The sequence below is a fragment of the Sminthopsis crassicaudata genome, chromosome 2 (assembly GCF_048593235.1).
Source record: "Sminthopsis crassicaudata isolate SCR6 chromosome 2, ASM4859323v1, whole genome shotgun sequence".
In the NCBI taxonomy this organism is placed as follows: domain Eukaryota; kingdom Metazoa; phylum Chordata; class Mammalia; order Dasyuromorphia; family Dasyuridae; genus Sminthopsis; species Sminthopsis crassicaudata.
This window is the reverse complement of record NC_133618.1, coordinates 270,275,093-270,290,140: the sequence shown is the minus strand read 5'-3', so window position 1 is coordinate 270,290,140 and position 15,048 is coordinate 270,275,093. Positions and strand designations below refer to the sequence as shown.

The window sequence follows — 15,048 nt, the reverse complement described above, 5'->3', positions numbered from 1 at the left end:
AGAGAAACCATATATAATTCTTGAGGGAAAATGTACATTTAATGAAATAGAAAAAAAGAATTAATAACTACATTATGCTAAAAAATATCATAGGCAATAGAATGATCTAAATTTTTTACAGCATTTTTGTAAAATTACAAATGTTTTTGTCTGATAAAGATCTAATTTCTCAAATATATAGGGAACCGAGTTAATTTTACAAATGTAACAGCTATTTCCCAATTGCTAAATGGTCAAAGGATAAGTTATTTAGTAGTTTCAGTCTTGTCCAACTCTGTGACCCTATTTGTTTTTCTTGGTGAAGATACTGGAATGATTTGCCATTTCTTTCTCCAACTCATTTTACAGATGAGGAAACTGAGGCAAACAGGGTTAAGTGGCCAGAAGGTCAGATCTGAATTTGGGAAGATTGATCTTCCTGACTTCAGACCCAGCACTCCATCCACTGTACCACTCAGCTGCCCCAAAGGATTATGTGATCTAGTCCAACCATTGTCTTCAACACTAAAGTGATTCAGGCCAATTCCAATAGATTTGTAATGGAGGGAGTAATTGACATCCAGAGAGAGGACTATGAGAACTGAATATGGATCACAACATAGTATTTTCATCTTTTTTGTTGTCTGCTTGCTTTTTTTCCTATTTTTTTTCTTTTTGATCTTATTTTTCAACATGATAAATATGGAAATATATTTAGAAGAAAAGCACATGTTAAACCTATGTTGGGTTACTTGCTGTCTAGGAGAGGGGAGAGGTAAGGGAGAGAAAAATTTGGAACAAGTTTTGCAAGGACGAATGTTGAAAACTATCTTTGCATGTATTTTGAAAAATAAAAAGCTATTATTTTTAAAGTGCTATAAACTGAGTGCATATTTAAGAATAATTTTCTTTTTTTGGGAGGGGGGGAAAGGTGATACTCCTAATATGGAAAAATGATTACACATGTATAACTAATTGCCATCATTTAACTTGCTTAAACATGTGGAAAGTATGGGAAGAAGAGAATTTGGTACTTAAAATTTACATAGAAAGTAATGTTAGAAAAAAAAGTAATAAAAACAAATTTTTAAAAATATTTTTTAAAAAACTACCACAAAGGAGGGGTTGGATAGGGCTGCTGACTGTGGGGTCCCTTTAAATGTAAGGTATTGGGAGATCCTCAGTTTTCTAGAGTTAAGGCCCAATAAGCAAACACTGAGCTTGACATTAACAATCTTCTGTGCTGACCACCCTCTGGATGACCTCCTCTGGCAAAATCACACAAGTATGTTCTGAGCTCAGATACTCTCCAGACAAACTCAGTACAAGACCAAGCACCCATGTTCTAGTCATGCTATTCTGCTTTGAATCAAACTTGTCTCATTGTTGCTGTTACCCTGAATTGTCGGGGCTCCAATTTGCGGTGTAATCGCTGTGCAGGTGATCCCTGGACTCTGGCACTTGTGTCTAATTTTCCTCCTCTGCTTGCCAGCCCTTTCCTTCACTTTGTGGATTTTGTTTTGTTTTGGCTTTTTGATGAGATTAATTGGGTTTAAGTAATATGCCTAGGGGCACACAAAGTGCCAAGTGTCTGAGACTGAATTGGAATTCACACCCTCCTGACTCTGGAGCCTGAATTGTATCAACTGGGCTATCAGCCCCATGGTTCCCTCCATTTGAAACTTGTGTTTGATTACTCTGTTGGGGTCCAGCCATCTACAGGTTAGAAGCGAATTTGATTCAGTTGACATTATGGAGGAGATTAACAAAGCCTATGTGCCGTGAATTTTGGGAACCAATCTTTTCTTTTCCAATATTTCAAAATAATGGAGGCTGCAGAATTGTATTAAAAAAATTGAGAATCTCAGTCCTGAAAGTCTAGGCTCTTTGGTATATTTATTATATATGGCAGCTCTTCTGTTAAGGGCTTACCTTAATTGTGCATACCTACTGCTTTCCATCTCTTTCCATTTACCTGGCACCTGAAAATTTCTGTTACCCACAGCTGGACCTATTTGAATTGAGCAGCTTGTCCCTATTTCTTGATTTGCAACTTGCAGTGACTCAAAAACAAAGAAAAGTCTTAGTCAAAGAAATCCAACCCTGTGTTCAAAAAAAAAAGGGGGGGGCTCTTGTTTTTAAATGGCTACCTAGGCTAAGACTAAGAAATCTGAGCCTGATGACCCAGCACCTGGCATTCCATACACTAACAAGAAATCTACCTATTCTGTCTTTTTTTTCTTTATTCTTAAATCTGGAAATTTTGTCATCAGTCCTGAGAGAAAAGAAGATGGTAAGATAGTGTCTTCCAAGTGAGAGAGGAAAAAAACCTTTCTGGATGACCTCTGAAAGTAGAGGAACCAATTCAGCCTGAAGATAAAACTGAATCATTCCCCCCCCCCAAAAAAAAAAAAGTAAATAAAAATTTAGGTCTGGCATTTAAAGTAGTTAGTAGCCCTGTGTCACATGAAATGTATATATTGATGAAAATCAGTTTTCAATAGCCAAATGATGGAGATTCTGACAATTTATGTATTGTAAAGGTTTTTGGAATTTTCCCATTCTAGGTAGGGACTATTGGTATCTGGGGAGAGGAGGAGGAGAGCAAGAGTATTATTGGTAGCTTAAGAATGAGCAATGATTTATATTTTATTGAATGTAAAATGTATTCTCTTAGCATTGTATGTATTCTGTATCTAAATTCAGCTGATTTTTTTCCTATGGTCTCATCAACCAAAGGAAAAAGGTTAAAAAAAAGGGAAAAAATTTTCTGTTCAAGTTTCAAAAATTTTTAAATAGTTTCATTTAAGTATTTCTATTTCTGATCAAATTAAGAGTTTAGAAAGGAATACAGATAGAAGGGAAAGAGATCCTTTCCTTATTTGCAGAAATTTATGGCAAAATATGGTAACTGGCAGCATGACAAACTAAGACTGAACTTGTGACTGAAGTATTAATCTGTTTAACATTTTATATATATATATATACATACATATATATATATATATATATAGTGATGGGATTAATGTTTTAATAGTTTCTATAAATTGGAAAAGCTTAGTGTGTTTTAAAGGCCATTGGTATTTAGGACTGTTAAAAGTAACAGATTTTATGGAAAATGCATACAAACAACATCCAGACATCTCTTACTCTTTCCCTAGCCTGGAGAGTGAAAAAGGAAGGTGATTTTCCCAATTAGAGAATGCTCAGGCCCAAACCAAAATAATGAAAAGTTTTTCCTGTAATAATTCCAAAACCAAAGTTTGCCTTTTGAATAACCACTTAACTCTTATATTAACTTTCCAACTCATAGACTTAAGTCAAAGGCAAATTTAGAAAAATAAAAATATTTTGAAAATGGAGTTATGATCCTTTATGAATGATTTGGTAAAACTTTACCTATTTAGAAGCAAGGTCACTTGAAACTAAAATGGACCATGCACTTATATGCAGTGTTTTGCTTGGAAAAATGAGAAAAGTTGTTGCAAAAACTTTTGGTTATAGAAGAAAATTATTTGTGAAGTTGATTGGGAAATAAACATGTGAATGATTGGCAAAGTAGCAGTGAAGGAAAGTTTAGTACTGTATCATGATGTAGAACTACAAAAAAGCCTAATCAAAGTCCATAGGATAAAAGGGAAAGACAAAGGAGGTTGTTTGCACTAATATGTCAAATAATTAGAGGGCACTATTGAATAATAACTTTTTCTAAAAGATAATAATAGACAGTAATTTTCATCCAAGTTGGGACAACATAAAGTTCTCAGCTTTGCCAATTATCAAAATATCTAGTATATGCCAAAAAGAAAATCCAGAAATTAGTAGAATATTAGCAGGAAGTTTAAAATGATTTCTCATTGAAAGAGGAAAATGGGAAGATGTTTGTAAAGTTGTGAACTTCACAAGAATTGCTTTTCTAAAGCTTCATTTCATAAATATTTTTATTCTTATAGATATGTAAAGCAGCTGGTACATGAATATATGAAATCTGCATTGGTTTTCTTAAGAATAAAATGGGAATAATGCCATCTATCTTGCAGAGTGGTTGTGAGGATCAAATGAGCCATTTGTAAAAAATGCATTTAACAGGACTAGAATTGTAGTAAGCTTATTCCCTTCCATTCTTTTACTCTGAATGCAAGTAGTACAGAATGCTAAATATTGATAGAGGAATGGAATGGTTTCTGTAGCTAACCTGACTCATTCAACTGCATTAATGTCATTTGGTTGGTGATTAAGATTTGTTTCATATTTTAAATTCATACTTGACATAAATGAGTTTCTTACATTATAATATCTTTGTATAGAAGAGAAGTTGTGGGATGTTATCTAGATGCATCTTTAGGATATTTTTTCTTTTTGACCTGAATGCTGTGATTTTTAAATTTAGGAGGCAGAGGTCCCTTTTAGTTAAAGACTGTTTTAAGAATTCAAAATGCTGAGGGGGAGGGGAGGAGGAAGAGGAAGGAAAAAAATTAAGTAAAAGATTCACAGCAGAGAACAAAAAAAAATTTAGAAGGAAGCAAAGGTAGCTTTGAAAACAATTTATATCAATTTACATGTTTTCCTGAAACATCCATCTATTTATATTGAATTCTCTATGTTCTGTCCCCAAAAAATCAGTGTTCACTCATGGTTGTCAAAGTCTCATTGTCATTGAAAAGTTTTGTGGGGCCTTGCCAGATTCTCTAAAGCTTTGCACTCTAGTAAGATTATAAGGTCTTAACTCTAAAAGCTACTGGGGAAGGGCATATAAATGGGAACCGTTCTTCCCTGAGACTTGGGATAACTTCATTTAGAGAATACAAATCACCAAGGTGAGAATGCACTCATGCTGACTGAACCTCACAAATACTAAACAAGGAGGAAGGAGGAGTGTAGATGTGCCTGGAGCCAGCTTGTAGGCCAGAGGGAAATCTGTAGTCTCCCAAACTAGGTAACACCTCCATGAGAAGGGGTTGCAGGAAAGCTGCTGACTGAGGTGCTCTTTGCCCGCCTGCTCTAAGGTCTCAATGAATGACAAATCAGAGGTGGGATTATGGATGCTTCCCAAGTGTCATCTATTCCCTGGAGTCTGGAAAAAAGCCTACCTGACAGCATGTGGCTACATGGAGGGAGGGATACAATTAGAATTGGGACAAATGAGGAGAGTGGAGCCCGGAAAGGAACACCAAAAAAGAGAGAAGCATCAGTGACAAATTTTGGCTACCTTCAAATTCACTTCCTCCCTGACATCACATGGGAAAAGGCTTTTGCCTTTGAAAAAGGAGCCCAAGGATCTCAGTGGCTTCGAGTACTATTGTAGACAATTTGGGATGGGCATGAGAAGCCTGATCCAACTGGGCACATGCTGGTCACCTAGAGTCTTGTAACAAATATTGGAAATAATTCTTAGATAAATAGTCTTATTAATGGCCCAGGGAAAAAGAGCCAAAGACCAGTAAGGTCAATACTGTGTAGAGGCACAAATTAGTTTTTAAAAGATTGCTTGCTTTCATTCCTTAATGTTAAAGAGATACACTTTGTGAAGGACTTTCTCCCCAATGTCCCAGCCCAACCCCAAAGCCCCTGCTAAAGTGCACCACCTGGAGCTGGAGGGTGGAGTGGTCACCTATCCTGTCTCTTGCTCTGATCATACAAGGGATATTCCCTTCTCATAGGTTTGGCCCCAGCTCCTCCAAATCACCAGACCACTGTATCATCTTCTCCCACCACCTCAGGCAATTGGGGTTAAGTGATTTGCCCAGGGTCATACAGCTAGGAAGTGTTAAGTGTCTGAGGGAATATTAAAACTCAGGTCCTCCTGACTTCAGGGCTGGTGCACTTTCACTGCACTGCCCCCAATATATCCTCTTAATTTATAATCCTTCTACAAGCTTTACCATCTAATTTGACACTGAGCCCTAATGACCTTTCATAGCCCTGAACTCATATATTTTTTCTCTCAAGTAAAATGTGCGTTCTTTGAATTTCTATTTATAAACTCAGTATGTAGCATAGTACTTGGCACACACAGTATTTAATAACTCCTTTTCCATTCTATTTTAGTGCAAAAATATTTATTTGTAGACGTATTTTAGCTTAAGAAAAATTTAAAAAAATACCATCAGGCGAACTGGACCAAGATGATCCCAGTAACACATTCATTCCAAGTCCACTATCCTAGTCAGTTATTTCACAAAGATATCAATCATCCATTTGTACACCTTCCCTCCTTGTTTAGGAAAATCTAAGTTAACCCATTTCAAATTCAGAAATTTGGCTGGAAAACAGAAAGGAAGCAGCGTGTGGTAGACTTCATGCCATAAAGATATATTTAAATTCCAACTGGGAAGGTAAAACCAAAAAAATATGGTTCAAATCAGATTATGACAGCATGGTACTCTGCATCTCTTTTCTTTTTGTCCACTCTACAAACTCTTTAACATTTCTAATTTCCAATCCCCAATCTGAAAATGATCCTTTTGTTAACTCATTTCAATTTCTGATTTTGCCCTCTAGCTGAATTGCTAGTTAGTGACCACAGCAAGGTAGCCCAAGGATCCAGTTTTCCTTTTTGGATTTTAAGGTTGTCCACATACCAATAGATGATTCACATCTCTGGTTGCTTGGCCAACATAGAAGCTTAAAAGGCAGGAATGCTCCTCATGACAAACTTGGATTATTCCAACTTTGTTTCTGAAGATATTTTAGTTGGGACAGTAAGGGAAGTCCTGTCCTAGGAAGACTTAAAAAAATGTTCTTATAGGTTGGCCTTAGCTGAAGGAACAAGCCCTCTTTCTTCTCAAAGTGCTAGTAATTGTTCCATTTGCTCAAGGGCAGCTGTAAGATCATCTCTTTTGTTGTTAAATGCTGCCTGTTTTTCAAGGAAATGAGTTCTTTCCTCTTCTTCCATCTTCAACTTCACTTTCAATACCTACAAAGAAGGAGCCATTGGGAAAAAAAAATTCACTTGACTCTTTGGGAAATATGGCAGATGAATTTATAATTATCATTCTGTTCCACCAGGGAAGACACAAAATGGCAATTAGTAAATTATATATGGTTGTCTTCTATATAAATAATATGTATTCTACCATCAATAGGACATGTTTTTTATGAGTTTTTTGAGTTTTACCACCTGAGTGTTATAGAGTTGGTATGGCAGTAATCTAGATGATTAAATTCTTAAATAATCCAGAATTCTAGATTTCATGTTATTAGACATATTTGAAAAGTTCAAATGTGTATTCAAGCTTTAAAGCAGGGAGTTTAAATGTATTGCCAAAAGATCATCAACTCCATGAGCTGTATACAACTTTTCATCCTGTGCCAATCATGGCTTTGGAATATCAAGAATATAGGGAATGCAAAACCTCAAAACAACACACTTACCTGTAATTCCTCCATCTGCTTTGTAGCTGTCTGATTAAAAAGCTTCAGTTCATCTTTCAGACTTTCCAGAAGCAACTAACATAAAATAAGATGGAGGGCAATCTTTGGATCAGAAATTAGATCAAAAAGAAAATTTGGATCAGAAACATAAAAGTTTACCTATTCTAGTCAAATATATTGGTGTTATAAACTATTTTACTCCAAAGAGAATTTGAACGAGCTTCTAAAGTGAACAATTATCTTATTTCAGAGAAGGAAGAGAGAAAATTTGGTCCTTTGCATCATATAGTTCACTCCCAGAAGAAGGGAGAATTTAATAAGGGATGTGAATGAAAAAACTATATATGAGATTTAGATTTACTGATAAAAAATAAATAGCTACCTACTAATTTTTAAAGAAAAAATTTTTTGGTCTAGACATCAGTCTTCTCTTCTGGATAATTAAAGGTCAAATTATGCTTAGCAAGTTTAACATCATGCAAGTCCACTCTATTTTTAGCTATTTTTTTTTTTTACTATAATCAGCATATATAGTATAGAAAATACCCAGTCCCTCACCATAGACTCCATTTGACATTTCATTTTTTGTTGCCGATTTTCCAGGATCTGTTTGCCTGTAACTGATAAGTATGTCCCCAGTGAGTGATTGATACAGAAGTTCCTGAGCCTTTATCTTCCCCCTCATCCCAATCTACCCCAAGAAATTGAGCAACTACTACATATAACAAATTATGTTAGATACGTTGGGAAATGAAAAATGATGTTTCAATTGAGAAGATAAGATAAAATACAAAATATTTTGAATGCCTACTATTTCTAAGAACATAAAAACCATGCTATATGCAATATACCAAGCAGTACAGGCAACTAATCTTACAAGAATTTACACATGAGAAAGATATCATTCTTATCTGTTAGCTACACAATTAGATAGTGAAGTGGCTAGACTACTAGACCTGAAATCAGAAAGATTTGAGTTCAAATGCTGTCTCAGATACTTATTGGCTATGTGACCCTGGGCAAATCATATAACCTGTCTGCCTCAATTTCCTTAACTGAAAAGTGAAGATGATAATTGCACCAACTTTTCAGAATTGTTGTGATAACAGAACAGCAATAATATTTGCAAACCATTTTGCAAATCTTAAAGAACTATATAAGTAACAGCTATTATTTATGTATTCATTATTAAACAAAAGCTTCTACTGACTCTCACTAAAATCTTATCAGCCCAACAACCTTTCCTCCTTCTCTGCACCTATCCCCCATACTCTGACTCTAACAGCAATGACTATGTTGAAATCTTGAGGATCAGTTGTCAATGAGCTAATAACAGGAATTATGATAATGTGAGGTCCAACTCTTTCAAAGTCAGATTAACAAAGAAACTCTGGAAGCTTTCACAGAAGGGCACAGGCCTCTCACCTGGGTCAATGTTACCACTCTCCAAAACTGCCAAGTAGCTATCCTGAGATTTCTCCAGCAGCTCCACCTTTTGAGTCAGCACCTTCAACTCTTCCTGTGAGATCACAAGGTTTCCAATCAGTCTGCCTTCCAGACATGGCCTCTACAATTTCTCCTACTTTGGCTAGGTGTGGCCCAAGCCTCCCTTCCTCCACATCAGCTCTGGGGAACCTTGTGTCTTTGGGCTACTTGAAGGGTCATCCCTCGGGATTCCTATTCCACAGGACTGACTTCTTACCTGGCTTTCAGTCAGCTTTAGTTGCAACTGCCTGTTAACTGTCTCCAACAACTGGTTTTTCTCTTTGAGCTCTTCCTCAGCTTTCTGTTGATTTAATGGTTTGTAGCTGCAATGATAATTTGAATCTAAATTATGCTTTAAAAAAAAAAAAAGCTAAAAACATTTTCCAGTTGCTAGAAATGACAGCACTGCTTAGGCAGTAGTCTGTGACACTAAAATAAAAGGACACTAAATTTGAAAACAAAAGCAGTTTCATTTGCCCCAAGATTTACCTCTTTTTAACATTCTTCTTAATAGCAGAATCCATAGTCTTCAACTGCCTAGAGAGTCAACAATACAGAAAAAAGCCAGTGAACAACCTGAGTGTCGTTGGCATTGAAAATCATTGGCTTAAAGCTGTAAGGGTCCTTTAGCAATCATTTAACTCTTCCTTACTATGGCTATAATGGAAACCAGCACAGAGACTCTTTTAGTCTGTAGGAAAAGATTGGGGACTACAAGCCACACCAGTATTATTAAAGGGACTTTCTCCCAGGTCCTCCAAATTTATTTCTAACCATCTCCAAGCCTCAGGGCTAAAGGAAAGCATATTTATTTCAGCTCAGAGTGTTAGAAAGAACTCTGAATTTTCTACAATAAAGGGAAATGGGCTAACAAAACCAAACCATCCAAAGATGAGCTCTAAGATGAGCTTAATTAGAAGTTATGACTCCATTCAAACATGACTAATCGGTTTATTTCCAATTCCATTATAGACATTATAGCTACGTAAAAGGTTGTGATGAGAGGGGAAAGGAAAGCTTCAAAATACCTCTTATAGATTTCAATTTGTCCTTTCCAGAACAGACCAACAAAGAGATTTGGGGGACTGACTGTGAGATGACACCTCAACAGCAGTGTGCAGTAATTCCTATGTCATATTCTACCGAAAACTTCCCGTTCAGTTGTGGTTCCTTGGAGTCATTCCTACCAAACCGTGCATCTGAGTACCGGAGGCTGTTTCTATCCAAGCTCGTACCTCTGCTTGGTGGTTCTGTACAATTCATTCTCTGAGCCTGCGGGGTTGAGAGGTTTGTGGAGTTCCTCCTTGGACTTCTGGGGTATCTTACTCTTAGAAGCGCCCCGAGGATGTGTTTCTGAGAAAGGAAATTTTGAATAAAGCTTTTTATTCTCAAAACATATGCATGGAGAATGGGACAATATTGACTTTGCACATGAGCCGCGTTAGTTCCAGGTCTATCCCGTCAGTACTTATGCAGGATTTATCCTCCCCTGCCGGTCTCTTCCTGCACCTTTAACTCTAAGTCCCTGGGCTCTCTGCACGTCTGCCCTGACTCCTCCCTTTTGCAGAGCGCGGCGCTGAGGCTGGAGCCGTAACAACCACAGACTGCCCCTGTTTTCCGTGCCTCGCGCGGGAGAAGGGGACCAGTCCGCAAGGGCGCTTCTCGCCCGGGAAGTTTCCTGGCTGACTGGGAGTGATGGGCAGTTTATCGAATGCCATGTGATCAGATCTGTAAGAGGAGCAGGTGGCCAGCTTGGAGCGGGAGAGCGGGGAGATTTATGTGGGGCGGTTAACTGGTAATGAAGGCAGTGATCCAGCTGTGGGGGAAGGGGCTACCCCAGGGAGAGAGAAGGGGAGCTCAAACGCCGCGCTCCTCTAAAGGCCTTTCCGAATGCTCTAGATAATTCATGCTGTATTTCGCAACAACCAAGACTTCGGACCCGTTCTAGCTGTGCGGCTCCGGGCAAGTCACTCGCACCTCTATAAGCCTCCATTTCCTCATCTGTACAATGGGTGAGAAGTTTGTGAGGCGGAACAAACGAAGAAACCACCGTGGAGCGCTTGGCACGGTGCCGGGCCCGTAGTAAGTGCTACACACATGCTAGTTACAGTTCACCTGCGCTATCCCCCGTTCCAGCCCCGCCCCTGTATTTGTGCAAGCTCGGCCCAGGGCCGGAAGCAGAGCTCGGACCGGGCCCGTCACTCACCCGCTGGCGGGCCTCCGCCCCACGCCGCCGGGGGGGCCGGGCCGGGGAACGCGGGCCTCGCCGAGCTCACTTTCGCCGTGGGGCCGGGCTGCGGTCTGCAGGGAGCGGGGCTCCGTTGGAAGCGAAGCCTAAGTTCCCGGGACCCCGGCCGGCTGCCCATGCGGGACGGCCCCCGGGACCCCTTCGGAGGAGACCCTCCCTTCGTGGGACGCAGCCTCCTTCCCCGTCCCCGCGCCTCCCCGCCCCACCCCCCGGACTCCGGGGCCCCTTCTCCTTCCCAGCTGCCTCTACCCGGGACGCTCAAGTGCCGAGGCCGCGGCTCCCAGTGTGCACCCGCTCTCCATCACCGCTCCGACCCAAACCGCCGGCCGCTCGCGCCTCGCGATTTCAAATAGAAACTTCCCGTGCCAGGGGGCGGGGCGGGCCTCACCCCGGCGCCGGCCGTGGGGACGGAAGCTGAGGGCGCGGCCATGCTGTACGGCAGCGAGGCCCGGGAGAGGCGGGGACTGCCGGGACTGGCCGGTGGAGCCGGGCGGCCTGGGGCGGGGCGGGCCGTTCCCGAACGCCCGGTTAGGGGCACTTTCCGTCTCTCCGGGAGTGCATTTGGGTCCGGAAGGACGTCTCAGCCGTCTAAGCGAGTGTCTGATTTCCGCGGGATCCACGGCTGACAGCGAGGGCCCGGCTCCAGGTCTGGCGCTCCGCCGCCCTTATGTGGGCCTGTGATTAAAGTACAGACTAATTAGAAAGTATTATTGAATTAATAGTCATTTTAGATTAAAATACTTATTTTTGCAATCTTTTGCCTTTATGTCACTGTTATTTCTGAATACGTGTCTTCCCCAGGATCATTGTAATAAAGAAAACAGAGGGAGAGAAAACCGTGCAGCGAATTAAACTCCATCCGCCGTGCCCGCAGATGCAGTTTCCCACACCCATCGTTCCTCTGTAGTTGCAATTTGTAATTTTCACTCAGGAAAAATCCGTATTCTTATTTTGCATTTTTCACTTTGGCAGAAATCTATATTCTCACCCCTCAACTTACCCCCCTCCAAATTAAGAGTCAAAGAAAAAAATTCCTGTTTTAAATGGGTCGTTAAATACACTTTCACACTGGCCTTGGTCCCTCCCATCCCCCACTGCCGCGAAGTTCCTCTCTCCGAGTCTGTCGGAGCAAAGGGACAGGGGTTCCTCACTTCCTGATTTCAGAAACGGTCTCCAGTCCGCGTGCTGATTTGAAGCACTCATTCTTTCACCTTGCTGTCGTGTTCTTTGCTCCCCGGGTCCTGCTTGCTTCGTTCTGCGTCCCTTCACACGAATCTCAGGCTTCCCTGAAATCATTTTCTTCCTTTTTTACCCACCAGTACTCCGCCGATCCATCATTTATGTACAGAACATGTGTAGTCATTCCACACTCTGAGCGCCCTTCAGAGCCCCATTCTTTGCCACTTTAAAAGATGTTTTTGCACAAGCCTAGTTTGTTTTATTAATCCCTCCCTTAATCTCTCCACTCTCTAACTCACCCCTTCTTTCCTTTCCCTCCAATGTCTCTGGTGCATGAAATGCACTTCTGCGCCCACCTCTGAATGTGATGTAAACGAGGGCGAAATATCAGCTGTGTCCTCCCCACCTTCTTGCTGGGTCAGCTGTCTAGTTGTGGGCCTGTCTCCCTAACCTTCCTTTCTCTCCCCCAGCTGCCCCCAGGGTGTGCTGCCTCCCCTCTTTTTGTATTCTTCTCTTAAGCTCATTAAGACATAAGAGAAGCACCTCCAGGTCTTCTGGCTGAGAAGACTCCCTAGATGATCCCCCTGATCATTTCTCCATATTAGGAAGCAGGAAATCCCAGTGGTCCTCCAACTTTTACTGTCCCTCAGACTGTGGGAGGCCGGACTCTAGTAAAAACAAAGCTCACACTCTGTCTCCGCCCCTCAGCCCATTTGCCATAACCAGAGGGCGGCATAAACATCCTCAGGGCCGCATAAACATCCTCAGGGCCGCATCTGGCCCCAGGCTGTAGTGTGAGAGCCCCTGCTGCCCTAGTGTAGTCCCTTAGCATTGCTTATTTGTTTACCTTTTTAGCTTTCTTTTAACTTGTGTTTGAACTTTGAAATTTCTACCAAGCTCTGTCTTTTTCATCAGGAATACTTGGAAGTCGTCTATTTCATTAAAGATCTGTTCTACCTCCACCTCTTCCCATGCTCCAGTAGCTTGCTCAATGTTGCTGGGTAACGTTTGCTTTCTGGAATCTGGGTTCCAAATTGTCCACTAAATCACGTTTAATTCCGACTCCTCGGTAGTTAAATGTTGCAGGTAGTATTTGTTTTTCTTTCTTTCACCTGGAACTTTTGTATTTTGGCTATAATTTCTAAAGTTTCCATTTTGGCACTTCTTTTAGGAGGTGACTAATAGATTTCTATCAATTTCCACTTTTTCCTCGGATTCCAAAAGATCTGGGCAGTTTTCTTTTAAGATTTATTGAAATGTTATTTCTTTGTTCTGGCTATGGCATATAGGTAGTACAATGATTGTTAAAATTTTTTCTCCTTGATATATTTTCCATGTTCCTTGTTTTTGCTGTAAGATACCTTACATTTTCTTTAATTTTCTCATCTTTTGACTTTGTTTTGATATTCTTGTCGTCTTCTATTCCTTTTAATAAATTTTAATTTTAGTGAGTTTGTTGCTTTAATAAGATTTTGTGCCTTTTGTGACATTCCCTTTCTAATTCTCCCATAGCTCTCATTTCCTTTTCAATTTTTGACTAAAATGTCCTTATTTCTTTTAGAATTTTTTTTAAACTTGTTTAATCTTCAGGAATTCATTGAATTTGGGCCCAAGCTTTGCTTTAGATGTTTTGGAGTAATTTTCATCTGCTATTTGTCTCAAATTATCTTGCTACCATAGTAGTCCTTTATGGTGGATTTTTGCTCATTTCTTAAGTCTATTTTCTGACTCTGGACCCTAATTCTAGGCTCTGTACACTTCTGGGCTTGTGCTGCGGTTGTATTCTTGGTTGTATTCTTTTGTGTTATAGGGACAGGCTGGAGATCTGCAATCCCAAGGTGATTTAACCTGGGGCACAGTCTGTTGTTCTGGACTGATCTCTGCAAGTTCCTGACCTGGGCTTGGCTTGAGCAACAGTAGAATGCTTTTGACTCAGTTCCTATCAGCCAGCAGCAAAGCTTGGCAGATCAGAGTGATAGAATTGTGCTCTTTGCTTACCTTTGGCCTGGGATTCCTGACCTGGCAATTCTTTTGCAAGCTTCAAACTGAGGTAGGATACTAGAAATGAAATATCTGTACTCCTTGGATCTGAGCCAATGAATAAGCTTCTGCTTGTTTCTCAACTAGATCCTTTCTTGTTGTACCATATGAGACCTGCTTACCTGGGAACACTACTCCCGGGTACCGATCTCTTCTTGTCAGTCCCGGTGGGCACTAAAATTGTCTCCTCTGCATGCAGTTCCCTGGTAGGAGTCTAGAACCTTCTCTTGCCCTAAGGTAGAATCTCTTTCTGAGCTCCCATATGCAGTATCTTCCTGGCCAGATCTTGTCTGCAGAATTTTCTGCCTGTTTCTGCATGCTAATCTGGGTTGGTCAGATGTCTCACTAGAAGTTTTTCTGGATTTTCCCATCTGCATTTGGTCTGGTGTGTTTTCTAGATCTGTTTGGAAGCATTTGTGACGAACTTGTTCTTGCTTCTTGCGTTTCCTCCTTAAGCTTTACAAAATTTTCCCCACAATTTCCTAAAAAGCTTTAAGGTCATCTAAAAACATAAAATGGAACTGTTCTTAATCATTGTCAGCACTTCCCTCTAGGGAATTTTGGCAAATGGGATGTAGAATGTACTGTGGATACTGATGTAGCAGGAGCCTCAGTATCAACTGAGATCCTGGGACAGGATGAATGCACTCTAAAAGCACCTTAGACCTTGCAACCGAGGGGAGGTATATAATAGAACTGATATTTACCAGCATTTCCCTGATATGGGTTCTTTCCCCTTACCC

At 40.5% G+C, this 15,048-nt stretch overlaps 1 protein-coding gene across 2 annotated transcripts; it reads right to left on the bottom strand.

Moving 5' to 3' along the window:
* Window positions 1-6,021: 6,021 nt before the first annotated feature.
* KNSTRN (kinetochore localized astrin (SPAG5) binding protein) lies at window positions 6,022-12,224 on the bottom strand. Of its 2 annotated transcripts, XM_074289270.1 has the most exons (10): window positions 12,160-12,224; window positions 11,336-11,761; window positions 11,045-11,139; window positions 10,074-10,191; window positions 9,328-9,375; window positions 9,056-9,161; window positions 8,779-8,872; window positions 7,912-7,973; window positions 7,354-7,428; window positions 6,022-6,895 (listed from the first exon to the last, which is right to left on the bottom strand). In XM_074289270.1, the coding sequence occupies exons 2-10, from the start codon at window positions 11,386-11,388 to the stop codon at window positions 6,764-6,766; spliced, it is 783 nt and encodes a 260-aa protein (XP_074145371.1). In that variant the 5' UTR covers window positions 11,389-11,761; window positions 12,160-12,224; the 3' UTR covers window positions 6,022-6,763. The 2 variants fall into 2 exon arrangements, with proteins under 2 accessions (XP_074145371.1, XP_074145370.1); XM_074289269.1 differs by lacking the exons at window positions 11,336-11,761; window positions 12,160-12,224 and having other exon boundaries at window positions 11,045-11,296.
* Window positions 12,225-15,048: the final 2,824 nt, after the last annotated feature.

What these genes read in the sequence shown, in the direction of transcription:
- KNSTRN (XM_074289269.1), bottom strand. Translation starts at nt 11,204, where the DNA reads ATGGGCAGCCGGCCGGGGTCCCGGGAACTTAGGCTTCGCTTCCAACGG. An exon ending in GGGCGGAGGCCCGCCAGCGG is followed by an intron (nt 10,192 to 11,044) that starts GTGAGTGACGGG and finishes TTCCTTTCTCAG; the next exon opens with AAACACATCCTCGGGGCGCT. An exon ending in TACAGAACCACCAAGCAGAG is followed by an intron (nt 9,376 to 10,073) that starts GTACGAGCTTGG and finishes TTGACTCTCTAG; the next exon opens with GCAGTTGAAGACTATGGATT.